Source organism: Clytia hemisphaerica, unplaced genomic scaffold (genome assembly GCF_902728285.1).
Source record: "Clytia hemisphaerica strain Z4C2 unplaced genomic scaffold, Clytia hemisphaerica genome assembly, whole genome shotgun sequence".
In the NCBI taxonomy this organism is placed as follows: Eukaryota; Metazoa; Cnidaria; class Hydrozoa; order Leptothecata; family Clytiidae; genus Clytia; species Clytia hemisphaerica.
The window spans coordinates 164,024-191,077 of NW_027103911.1; the positions used below are offsets into that span (position 1 = coordinate 164,024).

Genomic DNA, 27,054 nt, shown 5'->3' on the forward strand with positions numbered 1-27,054 from the left:
CTACCATTTTTAGTGCGGTCCGAGGATTGAGTCGAGAACGCTCTGCAAGCTCCTGCGCGGGTGAAAAACTTCAATCTGTCAATCATTTTCTCAAGCGAAGAGTACGCGAAGCGATTCTAGCTTTACGATAGTGCTGCAGATCATCAATGGATAGTATTCAATTATCATTATCCCTTTGTTTTCATTCTGGCTGGAGACTTCAAAAATCATTGGATTTGGTTGAAATTTTGCACACTTGTTCCTTTGATAAATATCTGGGGGTGTTTTTTTCATTTTTTGAAAATTTTCATTTTTAAGGGCGTGCTCACGAGTTTTCGCAAAAACGAGGCTAAAACTTTGGGGCAGGCTGGAGACTTCAAAAATGATCGGATTTGGTTGAAATTTGGCACACTTGTTCCTTGGGTGAATATCTGGGGGTGTTTTTTTCATTTTTTGAAAATTTTCATTTTTGAGGGCGCGGTCACAAGTTTTTGCCAAAACGAGGCTAAAACTTTGGGGCAGGCTGGAGACTTCAACAATGGTTGGATTTGGTCGAAATTTTGCACACTTGTTCCTTGGGTTAATATCTGGGGTTTTTTTTTTCATTTTTTGAAAATTATCATTTTTAAGGGCGTGGTCACAAGTTTTCGGCAAAACAAGGCTAAAACTTTTAGGCAGGCTGGAGACTTCAAGGGCGAATCCCTGTGGGTGGTTTTCATTATTTTATAATTTCCATTTTAAGGGGGTGGTCATGAGTTTTTAGTTGAAATTGGTTACAATTTTACAATTGGGCCTACAAATGATTTAAAAACACTGAAGTTGAGCTCAGTGCGGTTAGCACGTTCGACAGTTTTAGCACTAGAAAGCTGAAAACCTCAGCTTTCAGTTGGTGTTTGCTGTTTACATAAAAAAAACTGAAATCTGGTTGAAAAATTGGAATTTCTTCTATTTTTCGAAATTCCAGACAGCCTGTCAGTTACCGTTGGTCTACTAATGTCGATATCCCTCTTCTAATTTCAACACCCTTCTCAGGCTGCATCGTTTGAGACGTGTGATAGCACGCGCACACCTCCACACACACCTAAAAGCCTCTAAGGAGAGTGATAAATCACACACCTTAAATTTTGAGTTTTCAGCTAAAAGTAGTGCATCACACACCTTATCACACACTAGAAACTCCTAAAATTAATGGTTTAGGAGTGCGATTGACCACACGCCTGGAATTTTCAAATGTCGAAGCCTGCCTTCTTTAGAGATAGGAATAATAGGAAGGTTCAAATTGCTGAGTGAAACTAAGTTTCTTTTTGCTTAGCGATCAGAGAAGAAAAAATCTTTTGCTTATCAGTGATCCCGACCCTCCTATTATTCCTAGAAGGGTGTCGAAATTAGAAGAGGGATGTCAACATTAGACCAACTTACAGTACCTTCTGCAACCTTCCATGTGTAATTTTTCACATGATATGATATCATATAACTTTTGTTTCAATATTTGTTTCAATAGTTGATTCCAAGGGTTGAATTTTTTCTCATCTTTAGTGCTCAAACGAAAGTGGTTATTTTTTCAAAGAATCCTTTCTGATTGGATGAAAGCGCTTTACCTTCATTTGATTGGATACTTCTTTTCAAACAATAACAATATATGGTAATTTTTTGATAGGAGAAAATAAAACAATTGATAGCGCAATGATTGGATAACAAAATATTTGGCGCTTTCACAAGTACTTGCAATTTAACAAAATATAACAGTCTAAATATTTTCAGGGCACAGGGGTTGAATTTTTAGTTTTTCTTCTATTTCTTCATGTTTGTCAATTTGGGGAGTCTTCATATACATACCATAGGAAAGCTCATGAAATCAGCTAACTTAATAGTCGTTTAGGAAAACGCAACAGTCTATTGAATAACAAACAAGAAGCCGAAGCGGCGTGAAGGCCCAGCTGACGTGGCAATAACCAAATCTCGTTTGTATCGGGTACCTTAAGAGAATCAATGTTTGCGGAATCGTATTTTTGCAATTTTAGGGTTTAAAGGAAACATCGAGTCTTAGAATCCTAATGCACATTTTCGGCAGAGATTGAAATACGGAACATTGAACATTCAAAAAGTTAAAAAAGTGAAAAATGAAAAGAAAGAAAGAAGGTCAGGGGAAGGTCAGCAATGATAAATGATACGCAATATATGTATATAATAGATTTGCTTTATGTTTTTGTTACTAGTATGAAAGAAAAAATCAGTTTAAATAAATTCACAAACTTCAAATGTCAAATGTTGACCGTCATAGTTCAGAAATATCGATTTAACCCGTAGCATCATGAAAAACATTCCAAACTTATTCAAATTTACACAAGAGCTGTATTTTAATATCCTTTAATGAAATACAACATAAGTTTACTTGAAAAAATTCTCTGTCAGGTTTGAAAACTCCAGCCACCGACCGTTTAGAGCGATAGATCCAAAATTGTCCATTTTCACGGGTTGCACCATGAAAAACATTCCAAACTTATTCAAATTTACACATGAGCTGTAAAGGATACTTTAATGAGTTACAGCATAAGTTCTTGAAAAAATTCTCTGTCAGGTTTGAAAAATCCAACCACCGACCGTTTAGAGCGATAGATCCAAAATTGTCTGTTTTCACGGGTTGCATCATGAAAAAACAGTCCAAACTTATTCAAATTTACACATGAGCTGCATTTTATTATCATTTAATGAATTACAACAAAAGTTTACTTGAAAAAATTCTCTTTCAGGTTTGAAAAATCTAGCCACCGACCGTTTAGAGCGATGATCCAAAATTGTCCATTTTCACGGGTTGCACCATGAAAAACATTCCAAACTTATTCAAATTAACACATGAGCTGTATTTTAGTATCCTTTAATGAGTTACAGCATTAGTTTACTTGAAAAAATTCTCTTTCAGGTTTGAAAAATCAAGCCACCGATCGTTTAATGCGACAGATCCAGAAATGACCATTTTATTTAATATACGTGTAGAATCATGAAAAAAGTCCCAATCTTCTTCAAATTTACACATGAGCTGCATTTCAGTCTCCATTAACATGATTCCATAATCAACTTATTTGAAATAATTATGTGTCGAGTTTGACAAATCAAGCCACCAATCGCCAAACGAGACAGATCTAGAAATAACCATTTTCACGCGTAGCATCATGGAAAAAGTTCCAATCTTGTTCCAATTTACACATGGGCTCCATTTTAGTGTCTATTACCAAATTCCAGAATCAGTTTACTTGAAATAATTATATGTTGAGTTTGAAAATCATACCACGTCCCTCCACTGACCACCACCGTGGTTTTGTTAACAGCCTGAACAGCGAAAGATCCAGAAGTGACTGTTTTTTTATGTAGCATCAAGAAAAAAGTTCCAATCTTATTCAATTTTACACATCAGCTGCATTTCAGTTTATTTATTTCTATATCAGAAGCCATTATTTCCTAAAAATTTATAAAGTCTTTTTGAAAACAAGAAACTAAAAATGAAAGTGATTTAAGGTAGAATTTTTACTCATAAAACTTGAGCAAAGACTATAAGATATGGCAGAATGTTGAAAAAGGTTTATAAAGAAAAACAATTACAAAATTTCTTTGGTTTGAAAGTCTCTTGATCACTAAAGCAAAGAAAATGTTCAGGAAAGTATGAATTAACCTCCTCGCTTCGACCGCCATCTTGTTTTGTTTTGAAAATTGTTTTGAAAGAGCGCGGAATAAGAAAATATACCTTTTATAGCCAGTATCCGACTTTAGCAAGCTTTTCCCTCTCCAGACGGCAAAATTAAAAAGTGTGGTACTGGTTTTAAGCGCCGTTTCTGCCTAAAGTGACACACGGACGGACAGACAGAAAATTGCAAATGAAAGGCCTACGCTTAGCTGGGCCAATTACTCCAATATACATTACTTTCCCCCTTTTTAAAACTTATTTATTTTATTTTATCTTTTATGTTTGTAAAAGGTTTTTTTATGTCTTTTCTTTCAATTCCAAAACGTGAGACGATAATTTTGTACTATTACTGTACTTTTTGTTGCCGAATGTTGTTTTGTGCTCACTAATTCGGACTTTGAATTAACAGAACGTGAATTGAATTGAAAGAAAAGAACTTGAATCCCACTTTAAAATGGTCGATAGTAAAACAAATTAACAGCTACAATAACGCTTCAAAATCACGCAAGCTTTGCCTTTACGAAAAGTACGTGATTTTAAATCACTTGTCTCAAGACAAACTTTTGAACAAACTTTCTGAATAAGTGTCAAAGTGCCGACATTTGAATAAGTTTTTACTAGCAAATTATAAATCTAAAGATTAATTTAATTGTCATTATTCCCGTAGGTATCAAATCACATTTCTAAGTCAAATTTTCATAAATCCATCTTATAAGTAAGAAGTATGTTGTTTTTCAACAAATTAGCTGATGGTTCGTAAAAGATGAAACTGACAGTACTAAATTGATTCTTGTCTACTTTTTCTTAAAATCGTATAGTTGTTCTAATCTAAATGGAGCCTCAATAAAATGGAACGCCAGTCAAACAATCAGACAATTTAATTCAATCGGCTGTTTGTCTGAAATCAAAACAAAACAAAAATTTAGAAAGATGGTTGGTTTCTTTACCAGTATTAGTTTCAGAGTTACCAATTTAGATTTTGGCACAATTGCAGTGTTTAATGCCTGCAAGTTCTTCGTTAATTTGATTTAAAATCAGTTCTTACATTTAAAAACACTAAGCTTTTAGAGGAGCTGTTAATTTCTGGAGACAAAAACAGCTCTCCTTCCTCCGTGGCGCAGTAAAAACCATAACCACTCATTTGGTCTTATTTGATACCTGATTCTTGCTCTAAAAAGTCAAGGATGATGAGAAGTCCTTGCCATCACCATTCAAACCAAATTTCTTTCTATTTATTACCAGCAAATCAAACATTCAAAACCAAAAAAACCCCGTTTAGATGTGTAACTGTACGATGATACGATGAAGTCCAGATTCTTGGTCCATGTTTCCGCTCCCAGCAAAATTTGTTAGCATTCACTCTTTAGGGTACTATTTTAAAACAGCATTTTTCACAGTCCTATCTACCAGATTGAGAAAACTTCTGTGGCTTCAAGCAAAACCATTCAAGATCATTTTACAAAATCACTGTTTTGGATATGGGATTTATATAGCAAATTTTTGCTTGGGATAGAAGTTCTGGTACCTGCACACATTCGCTTCGCAATAATGTAAAGTCTCACCAAATCGCATTTTAAAATAGCAGGTGCAAAAGAAAATAATTCTATAATGATTTAAATTTGCTATAGCTTGGTGATGGGCGACAGGAATATTCAGATGGAAAAAGCACTCAGAAATCTTGTAAATTTTTTAAAGTGCTATAGAAATTCCACTAAATTTTTTATTTAAACTCTTAGAAATTCCATAGAATTTATTAAAAGATTTCCAGAAATTTCAAATTTTTCCACCAAAAAATTCATTTTGTATTCAAAATCCAGGAAAATATTTTACCTTGGAAATCCGCTGTAACAGACTTAAACTGGAAGAGCCCAATAAACAAATTTCAGATGCTTATTGTAAGGCCAAAAAACAAAAAATAACCTTGTTTCCAGGAATACGGGTGAGGAAAAAAACCTCAACTGGCAAGCACATTTTTAGATTTTTCTTACAGCCTTGGTTATTTCTTTTTAATAGAAAATGTTTTGTTTGGACCATTGATTTTCTTTGTATGAATAAATGTTTTTATAGTTTCAAAAGACTCGATTAATAAATCACAAAATAAACCATCAAAATTTATTTTATAAGCAACCAGTACAAACGTTGAAATAGATGCTTTTAAATGGCCGCTAAATTAATTGGATTTTTAGCGGCTTTTGCATAAATTTTTTACCAGGCTTTAAGAAAGACCGATTTGATGTTCAGGTATTCAAAATCGCTTGGGGAGTCACAATTACAATTATTAATTGTGGGGAATCATTATTATTTTTGCAGATAGTCATTAGTTTTGATAATTTTATGAAATTACAAAAATGATATTTTAAACACAATACACTATGATGTCCTCCTTTTTACCGCTAAATTACATATTACTTTTTTATTGCCAAGATAGTTGTCTCACATTTTGTAATTATTTTTATGTTTTTCAGGACATCCCTAAACATTCAGTGCACACTTTGGTGTTCAGATCTATAAAGCGAAGTCATGATATGTTCTTATCAGACCATGCCCATCCCATTCCACTGGACAAAAAGGCGTAAGTTTTCCTTTCAGAAAAATTGTTGAAAAATTAGTCTGATCCAGATTTCCAGATTAACAGAAAAACAATTTTGATCATTTTTTGTAAAATGCAAATTACTTGTTCTTACAATCTTCGTTATTCACTATCTTATGTCCAAGATATACAAACCGACAATATTCATGTGTTAGAACAAAAGATGATAGTATCACAATTCAATCATTCATTGATAATTCCTTTACTAGTGAGGAAATCAAGCGCAAGTTCAAAATTCAATCTGAATACGCTAACATCCAAAAGAAACAACAACCAGTTGGAAGTGTCGTTCGAGACAAAACCAACTCATTCCCATTGGCTTTAGAAGGACCAAAAGGTATGGTTATAATAAATTGGGTTTTTGTAAATTGGATGAAATACTGTTGCAACCCGCTGCTAAAATTCAGAGCTTAGTCCCATTCAAAAGCTTATTCAAAAGATTCAATCTGATTCAATTACAATTTTTCAAAAAAAATTCAGGACAAGATCAGATGCTATCAATAACAGGACCAAACAGTTTTCCATCAACTCCAGGTACGGCCTTTTTTTAATGTATAATATGAATGTATCAGTGTACTTACTGTACATGTATTTCACTGAAGAAAACAGATGTAATACTTTGCTGAAAAGACGATTTTCAGTGGATAAATTAACTCTTCTTTCATTTGTGGGCAGAGACTGGACGGAATTTTTAATATTTTGAGCTCAAATTTGCATGTTGTTTGCATTCCCCTAATTAAAAGATTCTTGGATGAAGGATTTGTTTTCTGCTGTGATGTGTGTATTTTACAGACTAGTCTAAGGTTATTTTGCTATGTTTGGGGTTGTACACATAAAAATATATTTTTAAAACGTTTTTAGAGTAAAAAGTTTCGAACGAGTCAAAACCTTTTTTATGATGAGACTTTTATAGATGTCTTTTCAGGACAACTTCAAAATGAATTTAAACTCAACTTGGATTTGCAAGTCCAAAAAATTTTTTAACTATTATAGCCTGTTTAAAACGAGTCCTACAGACATGATGAAATACTTAAATCGCGTCTTAATTAAGAGTACCAGAAAAAGACAAAGGAGTCTTACAGAAACTAGTCAAGACGTTTTTAAGACGTTTTTCCAAACTGCATCGGAGACGTTTGGACGAGTGAGGAATGAAGACGTGATGAAGACATTTTTTTTTTACCCCGGAGGAGGTTTAAAGGCATTAAGATCCATCCTATAACGATTTACTATATTCCTTAATGCCTTAATTTAAGACTTTTCATAACATGGGAAATGGGTGGGTAAACCCGAATTGAATATAAACTAATGTTTATCCTTTGCTTTCCCCTCTCTTTATAAAGCAATTTCTTTTACCCCTCCACATTTGTGATTCTTTATGAAGGATCTACTCCGCTTTAGAAGAAGGAGGACTCATACTATTTGAGTTTAGTGATGATATTGTACATTTCCCATCTCCTTAACCATTCGTTTTAATATTGAGATTTAGTTTTATTAGATACTGATCATCCAAGAGAAAGGTTATTTTTCATATATATCTCAAAGACCTCTTGTTTTGTTTCCACAGGAGTATCGTTGACAGAAGACACAGCATCATCACATCGTCAGCCTTCAGCAGCTGGTGTTTCTCATGTCAGATCACTTCAACCAATCTCCCAATCACAGTAAGTTCTCAATCTTCAAGTTCCCTTTTCCACATTGACTGCTATCGGACAAGACTATCCTTATATCCTACTCAATTTTTCCATTGTTTTTTCCTGTTATTGATGATTTATTTTTCATAAAACAAGTACTTTATTCAATAGCGTACAAAACTTTCTGAAAAATAAGTGACAGAAAAAGATACATATCCTCCTCGATAAATCTATGAATGAGGCAGAATTTTCTTAGAGAAAATGTCTTGTGTGTGAATATGAAGTACAAGATTCATCATTGAAGAGTGTTTGTTTTATTTGAAACGTTTCTCATTCTCATGTCCGTGTATTTCAGGATTGACGCCAACAAACATGCACACAGTATTCAAGACATCACCAACAAAGCACTAGCATCGGGCGGATCAGAAAGGATACGCCCTAACAACAAACAACTTATGCCGACAACTGGTGAAAGTAAAGTTCCCTTCTCACAAGGAATCGTACCGCGAAAAGGAACCACAATGCCAAAACCAAGATGGCACGCTCCCTGGAAACTTATGCGTGTAAGTTTCTTGACAATGTCGGCATTGTTAAATGTTCTTTCCTTTGGCAAAATTCCTTTATCCACTTTTCTTTCAAAGTGCATTTATGTTAATTGTATGTTTGGAAAATCTTTACTCCAAATGGTGGGATTTAGAAATACTCTGTTGTGTCAACGCAATGCCATTCGCCATAAATAACGCCGATAATACCATCGCCACGTGAATATTATTAAAAATGTTTTCTTTTCGATATTGGCTCATCGGAAGTTAGTGACAGCTCACTTTAATATTTGGTTTTGATTAACAGGACTTTTCCCCAGAATCTTTTTTCCTTGGTCACTTAAACTCCTCAACTTTGTCACAGTGTACTAACTTTCATTAGTTTCTTAAGGTTTTCAAAATCCTCTTCTGGGATTCCACCATTATTGTTGTTACTATCGTCTGCCGTAAATTTTGACAAATCATGCGGTAGACTCATCCTCTTAGACTTCTCAATTGCTCGTGTGACTTTTGATTTGAATCTCTGACGAAAGTTTACTTTCCTTTTTATTGTCGAGCCACCACTATCAAGGCTACTAGGGTCAGGTTTGTCATCTTCGAAACTGTTATTATTGATGTCAAGGTTCCCTTTTTTCTCTAATGTTGTTAAATTGGAGAGTGATTTCGGACTTGTAAGAGCATTCTCCAATGTCGGTGACTGATGCCCGTTCGACAGGTTCATTACAGATTTGCTCTTTTGTTTTCTACCGAAGGACAAATTCGTAATAGATTTCGGTCTTTTGATGGTTGATTTCCTCCTCGGCTCCGAGGGGTCGTTTGTTACTTTAACCTCTGGTGTTCTTCTTGTTAATGTGTGTCTCAAGGATGATAATGATTTAGGACTCCTTAATTTAGTTTTCATTTTGACCACGTTACTTAAACTATTGCTACGTCCTTTTCCACCTTTTTGTTCCAGTTTTTCAGGGTCCAGCCTCCCGTATGAGGATTTCTTTTTAAAACTCTTTCGGTCTTTTCCCCTCAATGATAAATTGGAACAATTATTTTTCAAGAGGCTCAAAGCATCTCTCTTCTTCTTAGCCTGTAAATAGTGATAAGTCTCTAAACATATTATCCCAAAGGCTACCAATGTCATGAAGTAAATAAGATAGTAGCTGCTCCATAGATTACCAAGAGATACAAGCAACGTGGCAAACACAGTAGCTTGTGCAAATGTGCAAAAGAACTTTTGAAAACCATCTTCTGTCATGATTCTTCCTTTTTCCTTCCAAGCGAATAGTTTCTGTTCATTCAAAAATCTTCACTTTTATAAATCTCTATTGGCGGAAAAATCAAGTCTATCGACTTTAATTTTTTGCATGTTTATAACTATTTTTCTTTCTTTTTTTTCACTCTATGAAAAAAGAACGTTACTTACTACAAATGAAATACTAATATAGTGCAAAATTTCAAGGAAAATAAGAAATGATAATGATGAATTGTGAAAGTTGAATTTATATGTCAGAAAAGCAAATTCAATGTGTGTTTTTTTCATACTTAGTAATAATTCAACACTTTGTTTCATGAAAAATGTATTTTTCATTCCTTTGATCTATTGCCACCACAGTCAATTGATATGTATGCTATTTAAAAACATTTATTTGTGTTTCGACAGCCTCCTTCATCATACACTATGATTTATTTTTAGGTTGTTAGTGGACACACAGGTTGGGTACGCTGCGTCGCTTTGGAACCAGCCAATCAATGGTTCTGTACTGGGTCAGCTGATCGTACAATCAAAGTAAGCATGTCTATTAAGTATTATCTTATCAAAAAAGGAATAAACACTTCAGCCTCAATGATCACACACATAGGAAAATGGACAAGTTTTGTCCCTTGGAAGATTTTTATCCTACAAGTTTTGCCCATTAAAGTACCATCTTCAATGATAGTTAAACAAAGCTACAATAAATCTTTGTTCCCAAAGATGCCTTTTGATTCTTTAGCCATCGATTAATAATAATTGAGCAATTTAAATTTAGATTTAAATTGTTAACTTATTTTGTCTTTGTTGGCTAGAGATACAGGGTCTAAGGGATAAAGATGTGTTCTTCTTCCACTGAATGTTTGGCCACTCGGGCAAAATGGGGTACGAACACGAGCTATTTCGTCTATTCGATCGTTTTTCATCTCCAAATTCAAGTTTAAAATTCCTCCAAACCACACAAGTTTTACTTCACATTCAAAAACAGTAGTGCATTTAACGAGACTTTTGAAAACTTCATTCCTCATAAAAGTATAAAACTTCACAGATTTTTCACTTTGAATGAAGTGAAAACGAAACTTGTGATGTTTGCTTTATAGCTTCGAATGAGATTTAATTAATCGATAGTTCGTATAAATTATTCCATTTCTTATATTTGTCTACCTTTTAAAATCTGTGTTTAGTTTTCATTTGGCAAATAGAGTCTCAACAGGGGTTTGATGTTCATGCAGTTATTTATATCGATTAAAAATAAGGTTGTTTATTCTTAGTAGCCACGACTGAACTCAAAGCTCTCGTTTCAATTCTCTATTTCGAATTGCTCTAGTGCTAATATCAGCTCGTATTTTCATTTTATGAAAAAGGTGTCTGGACAAAACAGAATTTAAAAGCCTCACTTTGCTGGTTAACAACATTTTGGCTTTAACATTTTCCAGCTTTTAGATTTGTTTATTTGGAATGTTTTCTCTCCAACCTTTCTTTAAATTGAGCTTTTGTTTTAAAATCGGTTTCATTTAGATATGGGATTTAGCAACGAGCAAATTGAAATTATCGTTGACTGGTCACATCAGTACGGTGCGTGGGTTGGTGGTCAGTCCAAGACATCCTTATCTTTTCTCTTGTGGCGAAGATAAAACCGTCAAATGTTGGGATCTCGAATACAACAAGGTAAACAGATTTCCTCTATGTATGCCGCTGGCCTCTATTAAAGACCCTGAATTTAGTTGAAGTAGTAACCTATCCACAGGGTTTAGAGAGAGATCTGTGCGCGCCACTGTTCTTATCTTACTCCTCTATAGATATTCTGTAATATTACTAAAAGGAATTTTGGTAAACTTAGTACTAAACTACTAGTACCAAACAGGATTACATGTGTGACGATGAACTTCTTAAGATGAAGAATCAAATATTTTTCCATCAATGAAGTGTTATTTTTTGTTCACGGAACATAGTAGCTTTTTCTTCTTTATAAGTAGATTTTTAGATAATGCATCAGAGTCTTTTTAACTCGAAACTCCAATGTTTCCTTTACTCGAGTCTTCTCGTTCCTTCAGGTAACAATGTCTTTATAAACCTTACTCTATAACTCGAACAATTTTTTGTGTTCCCTGTGTATGTTTGAGTTATGGAGTACCCAACTGTGCTGAAATTGACAATTAACAAGTTTCCTTATGCTCGATTCTACCAAAGCTAATCTTTTTTTTTATTTAATGTTTTCAGGTAACTCGAAGTTATCATGGTCATTTGAGTGCATGTTATGGGATCGATATTCATCCCACCGTTGATGTCATCGTAACAGTTGGAAGAGATTCTACTGCCAGGGTTTGTTTTTTACATTTCTTCATTTTCTATTTCTTCGAATCATTAGAATTTTCAATGTGATTTTTCAATATGGTAATGCTATCACCTGAACTTGACAAGCCATAAGTATTGATTGAGGTGTTGCTCATTGTTGTTTCACATCATGCTCAAATTTCAGAAACCATGCAAAGCTTGTACTGACACCTCAAGAAAAAAGGAAAAGGCATCCAAAATCGCATTTTTAGCACGTTTTTTTGCTGTGAAACAGTATGTTTGAACCCTTTCACTTCACCCACCTCTGTCCCCTTTTCTTTTTCCGAAAGCCTCTACTTGAGGCCCTCCTCGAAACTGAGTTGAGTACAAAAAAGAAGAAAAGGCATCCAAAATTGCTTTTTAAGCACGCATTTTGCTGTGAAAGAGTATGTTTGAACTCTTTCAATTCACCCACCTCTGTCCCCTTTTCTTCCACCGAAAGCCTCTATTTGACGCCCTCCTCGAAACTGAATCGAGTACAAGAAAGAAGAAAAGGCAGCCAAAATCGCATTTTTAGCGCGCTTTTTGCTGTGAAAGAGTATGTTTGAACTCTATCACTTCACCCACCTCTGTCCCCTTTTCTTCTTCCGAAAGCCTCTATTTGAGGCCCTCCTCAGCAATAACCGAGTACAAGAAAGAAGAAAAGGCATCCAAAATCGCATTTTTAGCACGCTTTTTGCTGTGAAAGAGTATGTTTGAACTCTATCACTTCACCCACCTCTGTCCCCTTTTCTTCCTCCGAAAGCCTCTATTTGAGACCCTCCTCGAAACTGAATCGAGTACAAGAAAGAAGAAAATGCATCCAAAATCGCATTTCAGCACGCATTTTGCTCTGAAAGACTATATTTGAACTCTTTCACTTCACCCACCTCTGTCCCCTTTTCTTCCTCCGAAAGCCTCTATTTGAGGCCCTCCTCGAAGCTGAATCGAGTACAAGGAAGAAGAAAAGGCATCCAAAATCGCTTTTTTAGCACGTTTTTTTGCTGTGAAAGAGTATATTTGAACTCTATCACTTCACCCACCTCTGTCCCCTTTTCTTCCTCCGAAAGCCTCTATTTGAGACCCTCCTCGAAACTGAATCGAGTACAAGAAAGAAGAAAAGGCATCCAAAATCGCATTTCAGCACGCTTTTTGCTCTGAAAGAGTATATTTGAACTCTTTCACTTCACCCACCTCTGTCCCCTTTTCTTCCTCCGAATGCCTCTATTTGAGGCCCTTCTCAAAAAAACTGAGTCGAGTACAAGAAAGAAGAAAAGGCATCCAAAATCGCATTTTAGCACGCTTTTTGCTGTGAAAGAGTATATTTGAACTCTATCACTTCACCCACCTCTGTCCCCTTTTCTTCTTCCGAAAGCCTCTATTTGAGGCCCTCCTCAGCAATAACCGAGTACAAGAAAGAAGAAAAAGGCAGCCAAAATCGCTTTTTTTTAGCAAGTTTTTTTTTTGCTGTGAAAGAGTATGTTTGAACTCTATCACTTCACCCACCTCTGTCCCCTTTTCTTCTTCCGAAAGCCTCTATTTGAGGCCCTCCTCAGCAATAACCGAGTACAAGAAAGAAGAAAAAGGCAGCCAAAATCGCTTTTTTAGCACGTTTTTATACTGTGAAAGAGTATATTTGAACTCTATCACTTCACCCACCTCTGTTCCCTTTTCTTCCTCCGAAAGCCTCTATTTGAGGCCTCCTCGAAACTGAGTCGAGTACAAGAAAGAAGAAAGGGCTTCCAAAATCGCATTTTAGCACGCTTTTTGCTGTGAAAGAGTATGTTTGAACTCTATCACTTCACCCACCTCTGTCCCCTTTTCTTCATCCGAAAGCCTCTATTTGAGGCCCTCCTCGAAACTGAGTCGAGTACAAGAAAGTTGAAAAGGCATCCAAAATCGCATTTTAGCACGCTTTTTGCTGTGAAAGAGTATGTTTGAACTCTATCACTTCACCCACCTCTGTCCCCTTTTCTTCCTCCGAAAGCCTCTACTTGAGGCCCTCCTCGAAACTGAATCGAGTACAAGAAAGAAGAAAAGGCATCCAAAATCGCTTTTTTAGCACGTTTTTTTGCTGTGAAAGAGTATGTTTGAACTCTATCACTTCACCCACCTCTGTCACCTTTTCTTCCTCCGAAACCCTCTACTTGAGGCCCTCCTCGAAGCTGAATCGAGTACAAGGAAGAAGAAAAGGCATCCAAAATCGCTTTTTTAGCACGTTTTTTTGCTGTGAAAGAGTATATTTGAACTCTATCACTTCACCCACCTCTGTCCCCTTTTCTTCCTCCGAAAGCCTCTATTTGAGACCCTCCTCGAAACTGAATCGAGTACAAGAAAGAAGAAAAGGCATCCAAAATCTCATTTTAGCACGTTTTTTTTGCTGTGAAAGAGTATGTTTGAACTCTATCACTTCACCCACCTCTGTCCCCTTTTCTTCCTCCGAAAGCCTCTATTTGAGGCCCTCCTCGAAACTGAGTCGAGTACAAGAAAGAAGAAAAGGCATCCAAAATCGCATTTTAGCACGCTTTTTGCTGTGAAAGAGTATATTTGAACTCTATCACTTCACCCACCTCTGTCCCCTTTTCTTCTTCCGAAAGCCTCTATTTGAGGCCCTCCTCAGCAATAACCGAGTACAAGAAAGAAGAAAAGGCAGCCAAAATCGCTTTTTTAGCAAGTTTTTTTTGCTGTGAAAGAGTATGTTTGAACTCTATCACTTCACCCACCTCTGTCCCCTTTTCTTCTTCCGAAAGCCTCTATTTGAGGCCCTCCTCAGCAATAACCGAGTACAAGAAAGAAGAAAAAGGCAGCCAAAATCGCTTTTTTAGCACGTTTTTATACTGTGAAAGAGTATATTTGAACTCTATCACTTCACCCACCTCTGTTCCCTTTTCTTCCTCCGAAAGCCTCTATTTGAGGCCTTCCTCGAAACTGAGTCGAGTACAAGAAAGAAGAAAGGGCTTCCAAAATCGCATTTTAGCACGCTTTTTGCTGTGAAAGAGTATGTTTGAACTCTATCACTTCACCCACCTCTGTCCCCTTTTCTTCATCCGAAAGCCTCTATTTGAGGCCCTCCTCGAAACTGAGTCGAGTACAAGAAAGTTGAAAAGGCATCCAAAATCGCATTTTAGCACGCTTTTTGCTGTGAAAGAGTATGTTTGAACTCTATCACTTCACCCACCTCTGTCCCCTTTTCTTCCTCCGAAAGCCTCTACTTGAGGCCCTCCTCGAAACTGAATCGAGTACAAGAAAGAAGAAAAGGCATCCAAAATCGCTTTTTTAGCACGTTTTTTTGCTGTGAAAGAGTATGTTTGAACTCTATCACTTCACCCACCTCTGTCACCTTTTCTTCCTCCGAAACCCTCTACTTGAGGCCCTCCTCGAAGCTGAATCGAGTACAAGGAAGAAGAAAAGGCATCCAAAATCGCTTTTCGCTTTTTTTGCTTTTTTTTTTTGCTGTTAAAGAGTATATTTTGAACTCTATCACTTCACCCACCTCTGTCCCCTTTTCTTCCTCCGAAAGCCTCTATTTGAGACCCTCCTCGAAACTGAATCGAGTACAAGAAAGAAGAAAATGCATCCAAAATCGCATTTCAGCACGCATTTTGCTCTGAAAGACTATATTTGAACTCTTTCACTTCACCCACCTCTGTCCCCTTTTCTTCCTCCGAAAGCCTCTATTTGAGGCCCTCCTCGAAACTGAGTCGAGTACAAGAAAGAAGAAAAGGCATCCAAAATCGCATTTCAGCACGCTTTTTGCTGTGAAAGAGTATGTTTGAACTCTATCACTTCACCCACCTCTGTCCCCTTTTCTTCCTCCGAAAGCCTCTATTTGAGGCCCTCCTCGAAACTGAGTCGAGTACAAGAAAGAAGAAAAGGCATCCAAAATCGCATTTCAGCACGCTTTTTGCTATGAAAGAGTATGTTTGAACTCTATCACTTCACCCACCTCTGTCCCCTTTTCTTCTTCCGAAAGCCTCTATTTGAGGCCCTCCTCAGCAATAACCGAGTACAAGAAAGAAGAAAAGGCAGCCAAAATCGCTTTTTTAGCACGTTTTTATACTGTGAAAGAGTATATTTGAACTCTATCACTTCACCCACCTCTGTTCCCTTTTCTTCCTCCGAAAGCCTCTATTTGAGGCCTTCCTCGAAACTGAGTCGAGTACAAGAAAGAAGAAAGGGCTTCCAAAATCGCATTTTAGCACGCTTTTTGCTGTGAAAGAGTATGTTTGAACTCTATCACTTCACCCACCTCTGTCCCCTTTTCTTCATCCGAAAGCCTCTATTTGAGGCCCTCCTCGAAACTGAGTCGAGTACAAGAAAGTTGAAAAGGCATCCAAAATCGCATTTTAGCACGCTTTTTGCTGTGAAAGAGTATGTTTGAACTCTATCACTTCACCCACCTCTGTCCCCTTTTCTTCATCCGAAAGCCTCTATTTGAGGCCCTCCTCGAAACTGAGTCGAGTACAAGAAAGTTGAAAAGGCATCCAAAATCGCATTTTTAGCACGCTTTTTTGTGTGAAAGAGTATGTTTGAACTCTATCACTTCACCCACCTCTGTCCCCTTTTCTTCCTCCGAAAGCCTCTACTTGAGGCCCTCCTCGAAACTGAATCGAGTACAAGAAAGAAGAAAAGGCATCCAAAATTGCTTTTTAAGCACGCATTTTGCTGTGAAAGAGTATGTTTGAACTCTATCACTTCACCCACCTCTGTCCCCTTTTCTTCCTCCGAAACCCTCTACTTGAGGCCCTCCTCGAAGCTGAATCGAGTACAAGAAGAAGAAAAAGGCATCCAAAATTGCTTTTTTTAGCACGCTTTTTGCTGTGAAAGAGTATATTTGAACTCTATCACTTCACCCACCTCTGTCCCCTTTTCTTCCTCCGAAAGCCTCTATTTGAGACCCTCCTCGAAACTGAATCGAGTACAAGAAAGAAGAAAATGCATCCAAAATCGCATTTCAGCACGCATTTTGCTCTGAAAGACTATATTTGAACTCTTTCACTTCACCCACCTCTGTCCCCTTTTCTTCCTCCGAAAGCCTCTATTTGAGGCCCTCCTCGAAACTGAGTCGAGTACAAGAAAGAAGAAAAGGCATCCAAAATCGCATTTCAGCACGCTTTTTGCTGTGAAAGAGTATGTTTGAACTCTATCACTTCACCCACCTCTGTCCCCTTTTCTTCATCCGAAAGCCTCTATTTGAGGCCCTCCTCGAAACTGAGTCGAGTACAAGAAAGTTGAAAAGGCATCCAAAATCGCATTTTAGCACGCTTTTTGCTGTGAAAGAGTATGTTTGAACTCTATCACTTCACCCACCTCTGTCCCCTTTTCTTCCTCCGAAAGCCTCTACTTGAGGCCCTCCTCGAAACTGAATCGAGTACAAGAAAGAAGAAAAGGCATCCAAAATCGCTTTTTTAGCACGTTTTTTTGCTGTGAAAGAGTATGTTTGAACTCTATCACTTCACCACCTCTGTCACCCTTTTCTTCCTCCGAAACCCTACTTGAGGCCCCCTCCTCGAAAGCTGAATCGAGTACAAGAAAGAAGAAAAGGCATCCAAAATCGCTTTTTTAGCACGTTTTTTTGCTGTGAAAGAGTATATTTGAACTCTATCACTTCACCCACCTCTGTCCCCTTTTCTTCCTCCGAAAGCCTCTATTTGAGACCCTCCTCGAAACTGAATCGAGTACAAGAAAGAAGAAAAGGCATCCAAAATCGCATTTCAGCACGCTTTTTGCTCTGAAAGAGTATATTTGAACTCTTTCACTTCACCCACCTCTGTCCCCTTTTCTTCCTCCGAAAGCCTCTATTTGAGGCCCTCCTCGAAACTGAGTCGAGTACAAGAAAGAAGAAAAGGCATCCAAAATCGCATTTTAGCACGCTTTTTGCTGTGAAAGAGTATATTTGAACTCTATCACTTCACCCACCTCTGTCCCCTTTTCTTCTTCCGAAAGCCTCTATTTGAGGCCCTCCTCAGCAATAACCGAGTACAAGAAAGAAGAAAAGGCAGCCAAAATCGCTTTTTTAGCAAGTTTTTTTTGCTGTGAAAGAGTATGTTTGAACTCTATCACTTCACCCACCTCTGTCCCCTTTTCTTCTTCCGAAAGCCTCTATTTGAGGCCCTCCTCAGCAATAACCGAGTACAAGAAAGAAGAAAAAGGCAGCCAAAATCGCTTTTTTAGCACGCTTTTTGCTGTGAAAAACTATTTTACCTTCGTTTACCAGCGAATGATTTTTAGAACCTTTCTTAATTAATTAGCAGTAAATTTTTATTTTTTTATAATATATTTGACGTCAAATAATATTCATTATTACTATCATATTGTCGTCACTAGAATTGTCATCATCGTCGTAGCGCAACAAAATGCTTTTCAGATTTGTGTCTTATGTTTGTTTCTCCAGCACTTTTCAAATTTTTATTTAGGGTTGATAGTTTCTCCCAATAGATATGCTTTCGTTCTATATTTTTTATTTTGCCCAGTTATTTCTTATGTGTTTCATTGTTTCAATGTTCATTGATTAGTTTTGATAACCAGATAGGTAAATAAAAGTATCACTTGTTTTATCCAGATTGACTTGTTTTCATCTGAGCTGAAATCTTTTTTTTTCAGTCAGAGTTCCACCAGGACTGATTTTTCGGGTATTTTGAGGGATGGTTTTCCTATGCATCGTTGAGGTTTTCTTTGAAGGTCTTGATAGACTTTGCTGTATTGACAATTCTCGGCAGTCTATTCCAGGTTGGCACACATCTTTAATAAAAGGATTTCGTTTGTGGCCCGTGGAAACCGTCATTTGCGAAATTATGTAGAAGCTCGTGAGCGTGTTGTTGCTTTATCGTAGTAGTGTTGTAGAGGTGTTTGTAAACCTGTACCATAATATCACAAAATTGTCTTCGAAATTTCAGTGTTGGTATGCCGAGAATTTTGAGCCTATCACAATACGAAAGGCTGCGGTACGTTGAGACTTGAGACCAATCTTGTTGCGCGTCTTTGCACTCCTTCAAGTAAGTTGACGTGTTTACGTAATCTTGGTAACCAAACTGATTGTGCGTACTCAAGGTGTGGTCGGACAAATGTGGAATATAGCGTACGGAGGATCTTCGGAGTTAAGTTGCTGAAACCTCGTTTGATGACACCAAGCATTGAGTTGGCTCTTTTTACTTGATTGGCTATATGGTCTTCAAATGTCAATTCAGCATCAACCAATATACCCAGGTCTTTTTGTTCAAATACATGCTCAAGCTGATTATCATCAAGACAATACGGATGAGCGTGTTTTATTATTACAAATTTGCCGAGTGTAAGGACGTGACATTTATCCGGATGGAACTGTAATAGCCAATCGTTTTTCGAGTGTGTCTATATGACTTTGTATCCCTTGTTATACAGTCACAGACTGAATCTACCTCTTTGAAGATCTTTGTATTATCTGCGAAAAGTAGCAGAGCCGAAATCACCTTGTCAGGCAAATCATTTATGTACAGTACAAAGTGTAGATGGCCCAAGACACTTTCTTGTGTTATTCCACTTAATACACTATCCACGTTGGATTTTGATTGGTTTACTTTGACCAACTGCTTCCTTCCACTCAGAAACGATGAAATCCAATTCTTTATTGATCCAACTATGCCGTACCCTTTTAACTTCTTGCAAAGGCTATCTAGAATTTTTAGATAAAAAGACCCTATTTTTGAACTATTTTCCAACAACAGATTGAAACAATTTAAATAGTTTTAATCAATAAATAATTTTATCAAAACAAAAAAACAAAAATGAAAAAAATTATTTTTGAAAAATTATTGGGGGGGTGGGCAACTGCCCCTGCTGCCCCCCCCCCCCCGGTTGCTACGGGCCTGCCGTCTGATTTATTTTCACAGCACCTGTGGACATTATTTCAATAGTTAAGTAACAGTGTAACGTCTACTGATGAAGCCGTACTGCTTATCTGACAATAGGTTTAAGTTTGTCAGGTGGTTCGTGATATGTTCTCGTAAGATCGACTCCATCAGCTTGCAAACCACGGATATTAAACTCGCTGGTCTGTAGTTGATGGCCAAGTTATGCACGCCTTTGTTCGTGAAGATGGGCGTGATGTGAGCAACCTTCAGCCAGTGTCTTATTCATAAACCTTGAAAGGGGCTCGGAAATTTCGTCGACAAGTTCTTTCAACATTCTTGGATGTATTTCATCAGGACCAAAAGGTTTGTTTGTATCCAGATCCTTGATCTTCTTACTTATCATATCTTTAGTTATGACGATATCTGCAATATCTTGTTCTGTTCATCGAGGAAATTCCGGAAGTTCTCCTTCAGGCTTGATGGTAAAGACACTTGACTTGTCTTTAGGGGACAAGCTGGAGTTTTTACAAACTCTCGTTTGATTTGGTTGGTCGTTAACCTGTAATAAAACAATTTTGTTACTTTTTCTAAAGAACGCGTCATCTCTATTACTTCAAATAACCAATTAGTGAAGTCTCTTGTAAAAACTCCAGCCCATCCCGTCTTTAGGTGACTCGAGAATTGACGAAACACTTGTCGCAGCTTTCTTACTTCTTACATGCAACCAAAAGACCTTGGTTTCGTTTTGGCTTTAATAAATATGTTTTGTTCGTATGTTCTATGTGCTTGCGACATCATCCGATTTACCCTGTTACGCGATGTAACATAGGTAAACCGATAGCGACTCCTTTTCTCTGGACACAAGGCTCGGGCCCATTCCTGTGCAATCGATTTTTTTGCTTACTTCTCTTTGCAGATCATTTCTTATTGGTATAGATCCCTTGCTCCTCCAGCTCTGACAATACCGAGTTTATGTATGTGTGTTTTTCAGCGACGGAGACGGTAAGGTTCTAATTTGACTAGATCCTAACTAGCTGAGGACGACGGTAAATCAGCACTTTTACCGTCCTCGATTTTGCGGGTCAGAACTGCGGGTTATTCCAAATCGCTTCAGTCACTTTACCGTCCTCAAAAGTGTAAATACATAAACTCGCTAATCAAATTCTTTCAATGGAACAAATTGATTTCTAAGCTCTAATAACTTATTTTTAAATGATTGCCAAATTTCCTCGACAACGTGCTGGCTCATTCACGTGTTGATGTAGAAAGGAGTCACGGATTACATCCAGGAACTGCTCTTCCTTACTCTGCTCGATGTGCGGTGTGGTCCAATTTTCCCAGTTAATTGTCGGGAAATTGAAATCACCAATCAAACATTTGAGAGAGTATTTCTTGTCTGCGGAAATAGTCTTCATGAACGAGTTGAGCTTTGCATTGTTTTCTTCAGATGAATCTGTTTTCGTTGGGCTACGACAGAGACATGCAAAAGCTAACAAATCTCTGTCGGCAAGACGGACTTCGATCGTACATGCCTCCTCAAACTGCACTGGTGAGATTTTAACAATCAGATGCTTGATGGAGTTGTGTGCCAATATTATAATACCGCGTCCTATGTACGTTTCTGCATTTGTATGGTTGACTAGTGTGTACTCGCAAAATTCGTATTCGTGCATGCGTTTTAGCCCACCTACCTTTGTTTTGACTTCACAGATAAAGCAAAAATTAGATGCAAATGTATTGGCACCTATTAAGTGCAACCGCGCGTGTTTTTAAGCCTCGCCCAAATAAAAAACTGAAGAAATTTGTCGAGATTACCGTTTTTTTCTTGAAAACAAAAATTTGATGGGTTAGAGAGCAGACGAAAACTATCGTTTAGAAAGTTAGAGAACGTCGAGAAATCAAGTGTTTTTACTTACAAACATCAGAATGTTGGAGAATGTTTTCCTTACTACATTATACGATATACGCATGTTTCTTCCAAATAACCAAATGTAACAAAACTTATTTTGTATTTGTTTTGAACATTTACAAAAAGATATTTGACGTCACTTTTCTTATATTATTTGACGTTACTTATCACGAGAATTTAGATCCGTTACGTCATTTTTGTCATAATTTTACTCCAATGAAATATATTTTTGTAAAATGACCTGGACATAAAAAACCCAGGTCATTATTCAGAGCACATATAACTCAAGAGATTTTTTTTTTGAACATTACTAAAATCAGTTTAAAAGCTTTCCGTGTTACCTTATTCATTATGTGCGTACTAGTTTTTGCGCAATTTCGCACAGATGTCCGAAAATGGGCCAAATTAAACACCGAAATGTTAAGGTGTCTGAATATTTAATATGAGTTTTGGCAAAATCCTTTAAAGAAAATCTTGAAAAAGTAGTAGATGGGACTTGTGGTAATAATTTTCCTAGAAGTGAAAGAATCAAATTTCTTTTCAGGTTTGGGACATTCGTACGAAAGCGGCCGTCCATTCACTGACAGGTCATACAAATACCATCGCTGACGTCAAATGTCAAGGTGTCGAGCCTCAGGTATGTCTTATTTGTTAAAGTCTATTGCCTGCCATCTTTCAACCAATGCTTCAATTCTAACAAATTATATAATTTTGAAAAGACATACAAAGCATTATAATATTTGAGAAAAATATTTTCAAAAATCTTTAAAAATGAAGATAAAAAACGAAGAAAAAAAAAGATTTTTTCATCCTTTGGCACTAGAAACTTCATTTTTGGAATGAAAGTGCTTAAAAGCGTAATCGTAATGATTTCAGCTATATAATTTTTTCACCAAAGCTCGTTTGAGTTAAAAAGTCCTGTTTTTTGCTGTTTTTTCACTTCAGCAGTCCATATTCTAGAGGTTTTTTTTTTTTTGTTGATCTGAAAGCCACGAGTTCAAAAGGTTTCGACTTACTTTTAGATTGGAATTTAGTTTGCCGGATACACATTTTTTTACATAAGCAATCAGGTTGCTGAGGCTCGAGCCCTCAAATTATCCTAAATATCGTAAATCTCGTAAAGTAAAAGCTTTTTAGAAAATCTTACAATGGCGAACGATAACCCTTGACCCTATAAGGTCAAAGCAGTTTTCGAAAAATCACCTAGAATAATAAGTGACCCCAGGGCAGACCCGAAAATTACAGCTGCTTATAAAAATGTGTATGACGAGAGCCTGAATTTTGGTGTAGTTTTTATTTACCTTCATTTGTTACCAGATTTTCTTTCTTACTTTTAGTTATCTCGATTAAATCTTAGCAAGTTATGTCATCACAATGATATTGCTATCAGGATTTTCTGTAACTTCCTTATGATGATGTACTTATCATTAATTTATTATAGATTATCACAGGAAGTCACGATTGTACGGTCAGGTACTGGGATCTAGTGGCGGGAAAATCACAAGCCACTTTGACCAATCACAAGAAGAGTATTCGTTCACTCGTCCTCCACCCAACACAGTAAGTCAGAGCAATTGAGATCTGTTAACAACTACACGCTTTTTTTGTAAGAACAATTTTATAAGAACACGAGGCTGAAAATTGGTCAAAACCTAAGAACAAATTAGGAACAATTTTAAGCCTCAGATCTCAGATATTACTTAGAAAGTACTGATTTTAACAGACTTTTAAACCCGTTCTAGGTTTTGAGCGTATTAAGAACATCGTAAGGACCTTTTTTCCTGAAAATTTCAAAAATTAAGAATAGCCCAGTCTGAGCCAAAATTTAAAGGCGTGTACTTCAACATTTTGAATATAAAAAAATTGACCCTTAAGCGCTAGTCCGGCTCCCCCGTCTTGATATCTGGGTATGCAAGTCCCAAAAGTTAGTTGTCACCCTCTCAACTGTTAAATTGTTAAAAATCGACCAATCTCTTTACGCGCAAATTCACGAATTTCGCTCAACAAATATAGTCTTCGAACTTGTTAAAAAGTCATCAATTAAATAATCAGTTTTTCAAATTCAACATTGTCTTTCCAGATATACGATGGCCTCCGGCTCAGCGGACAATATCAAACAATGGAAGTTTCCTGACGGCAATTTTATACAGAACCTCAGTGGACATAACTCCATATTGAACTGCATGGCAATCAATTCTGATGGTGTGCTTGTGTCTGGCGGTATAACTTTTATTTTATTGTTATAAATTTTAAATTTCTTTATTTCTCCTAGCCATCGCATGGCGTAATGGTAATAATTTACCAGTGAAATAGCTTCATGGAATCAATGAAACTTCATGGAACTTCAATGGAATTAAAAATCTACATCTTGATTTCAAATATAAAGAGTTTGACGGCTTCGAAAGATTTCTATACAAATCGCTTTCTATTAACAGGAGACAATGGCAGTATGCATCTATGGGACTGGAAGACAGGCTACAATTTCCAACGAACACAGGCTCTTGTTCAACCAGGTTCACTAGACAGTGAAAGCGGTATTTTCTCAATGACGTTTGATTTGAGTGGAACACGTCTGATCACCACGGAAGCTGACAAAACTATCAAGATTTATAAAGAAGACGACGAAGCTGTAAGTTATTGTTTTCTTTTTCTTGTTTCAAAGCTCCCTCCCCTCTATTTCGATCCCAGATTCCAATTGACTTATCCAGTACTTTTACTCGAACACGGACGGGTAAACAAAATTTGTTCGAGTTTCGAACATTCCAGTTATATAGACTTGTTTATGTAAGTTTGTTACCAAATGACGTAATGTGACGAAAAAAATCGTAAGAGTTGAGGAGACGAGATTTATAGGTTAAAGTGAATGAATATTATTCAAATTACATATAGTATTTTGTAAGATTTTCTTAGTTGGAGAGAACATTATTTCTGTTCGATTGAAAGAAAGATTTCACTAATATGTTCGAACTAGGGAGAGTCGGCCGGTCGGCCGTGTCAGTAGTAGAAGACTATTCCAATAGAGATGAAAGAGAATACCGAGGTTAAGTATACCAGGTAAACCCACTAGCCTATCATAATTTGCGTCCGTCGTCGTTATTATCCTGGTAAACTTCTTAACCTCAGTAATTGCATTGTGATATGATACTTTGTCTAGACCTGGGATCTACGGAAATCGAGTAGACGTTTGTATGTGCCGTGAAAATGATTAGATTTTGTAACTAACGTGGATGACAAGTTGTGATGAGATGTAGATTGGTAGATCAAGCTTACAGTTTAACCAAGCGGAATGATGGATAGATTTCTGCTTTTTTCTTATTACTCAACATTGTCATATCAAGAGTTGTATGTCTTTGACGTTACTTGCTATTACACAATGCAGTGAGAGTGCAATGAAAATTTACGGAATTTAAACTATGCTGATTAAAATATTTCAATTTCTTTACTCTTTGACAAGTTTTCATTCTAATACACCACTCTTTCCTGACTGATAAGTATTTCGTCAACCCCTTTAATCCAATGTCACTTGCTAATTTCTAGACCCTTTTATCCTTAACCGAAATCGTCCCCAATAGTTTTACTTTCTTCTTTCGAACAAATTTTAAAATAGTGTTTTTTGTTTTTCCTTATAGAGCGAAGAATCCCACCCCATCAATTGGAAACCAGACATTATCAAACGGAAGAAGTATTAAAAACAATGATCACTGATAGTTTTTGTTAACGATCGATTGGTTTTTGTGGCAATGTATTCGTTGACAGCATCTGGTTGACGATGTCAGCATACGTACTTGGTTTTGAGATCGACACTTCCTAGAATGACGGACATCTCAATCCTTTCGATTTTTAATGGGCAGTTCATCAGTTTTTTTATTACTTACAACATGTACATAAACAACAAAATAAGGAAGTCTAAAATAATAAAATCCTATAGACAATATTTTAAGCATTTTTAGTTTTTTGATGAATGACTTTTAGAACTTTTGAAACTTGCTTTTTAAGAAAAAATGTAAATTTACTTAAAGCAGTCTGCATTTCTTTTTGTTTCGAAAAGCCTTTTATTTTTTAGCAAAGTTTAATTCTCTTCTAATCCGAAATCTATTGCGACTTTTTCTCCGATTATATTGGGGGGAGAGTTGGTCCAATACTTTAATTTTAGCATTGTCTAAATAAAAATGATGTTTTCAGTAGCTCCAGGATTTTTGGTGTGATATTTTAGCACGGACACTGACAGCGGGTTTTTGAGCCGGGGGCGGGAGCAAGTTCGCAGCAAAATATCATCACAATTCTTTTTCTCGATTAGGGTGATTCGTGATTTCATTACTTCCAAGTGGGTAGAGAAGTTGGTGAATTTGGTGATTTTCGAAGAAAGATATCAGGTCAGCTCTTGTTCTGATTGAGTAGTATTGAGAAGGGGTATGGAAGGGGGCACACGAGAAAAGAACGCCGAAAAGAGGCGCAATCAGACCCCCCTTTGTTGAAATGTACCTCCATTGATCAATCTTCTTGCATTTAATTCTCTGAAGGCGGTCATTTTGAGTCGGAGTTTAAAAATAGAACCGAGACGATCGCACTTTGAAAATAGTTGAACCCGAATACGCCAATCAAACTAAAAGAGAATTTTGGCTGAGCTTGTACCCTTTTAGGTTTATAGCTTGCAGGCCAACCCAGTATTTCAGCGATGCTTCGAAAAAGAAGTCTGTTTTGACGAAAAAGTGGTGTAACAGGAGAAAATTTTAACGGGAAAACTATTTTATGAACAACTGATACTTTTAATCAAAATGTAGTTAATAACTTATTCAAATATTATTTTTGTTAAAGTATCACTAGTCTTGCCTGTGATCCCATGTAAATTTCGTGGTGATCGTATTTATGGAAAAGTTAATTGAATCTAATTGTTTATGTTTTGGTAAATTTATGTTGTTGGTGACAAAACAGCTGCTAATTGTTTTGAGTAAGAGAGAATCAAGCTGATGATGGCCAAATCAACTAAAAGGTAAGTTACAGAAGCAATTTTTAACTTCAAGCCCTAGTGCCTAAAACCAATAGTGTAAAGAGAAGAACGTGTCCCGGTGCACTTTCCGGTGAAAACTTTCACTACTTTCTTGACTTTGGTCGGTCATAATATAAATCAATCCTTATTGTCTTGTGTGCTAATGATGCTATGGCTGACGCAAAGAAGAATTGAAATATGTAAATCTTCAGTGTACAAAGTTCTTCCATCTCATACTGATTTCTGTCTTAGTTTCTTTTTGTACTTTTAAACGGTTTGATGGGATTTGCTTTTTTTTTATATGGGTATAGACTAAATCTTTGTGCCGTCATTTTCACAGCCATTTAAGGGCGAT

General features: G+C 36.7%; 2 protein-coding genes across 3 annotated transcripts in view; both read left to right on the top strand.

Annotated features, from left to right (window-relative positions):
• The window catches only part of LOC136809234 (pleiotropic regulator 1-like), a 30,299-nt gene extending 4,569 nt beyond the window's left edge, over nt 1-25,730 (top strand). The window contains exons 2-14 of the mRNA XM_067065751.1: nt 6,124-6,230; nt 6,458-6,585; nt 6,729-6,782; nt 7,813-7,909; nt 8,235-8,442; nt 10,106-10,198; nt 11,180-11,329; nt 11,882-11,983; nt 22,257-22,349; nt 23,154-23,272; nt 23,793-23,932; nt 24,148-24,341; nt 25,342-25,730. Of these exons, the coding sequence (XP_066921852.1) occupies nt 6,124-6,230; nt 6,458-6,585; nt 6,729-6,782; nt 7,813-7,909; nt 8,235-8,442; nt 10,106-10,198; nt 11,180-11,329; nt 11,882-11,983; nt 22,257-22,349; nt 23,154-23,272; nt 23,793-23,932; nt 24,148-24,341; nt 25,342-25,401 (1,545 nt within the window). The 3' untranslated portion in view covers nt 25,402-25,730. The remainder of the gene's footprint in view (nt 1-6,123; nt 6,231-6,457; nt 6,586-6,728; nt 6,783-7,812; nt 7,910-8,234; nt 8,443-10,105; nt 10,199-11,179; nt 11,330-11,881; nt 11,984-22,256; nt 22,350-23,153; nt 23,273-23,792; nt 23,933-24,147; nt 24,342-25,341) is intronic.
• Nucleotides 25,731-26,375: 645 nt separating this feature from the next.
• The window catches only part of LOC136809232 (AF4/FMR2 family member 1-like), a 28,933-nt gene continuing 28,254 nt past the window's right edge, over nt 26,376-27,054 (top strand). For both annotated transcript variants that reach the window (XM_067065748.1, XM_067065750.1), the window contains exon 1: nt 26,376-26,702. In XM_067065748.1, coding sequence (XP_066921849.1) covers nt 26,680-26,702 — 23 coding nt within the window. In that variant the 5' untranslated portion in view covers nt 26,376-26,679. The remainder of the gene's footprint in view (nt 26,703-27,054) is intronic.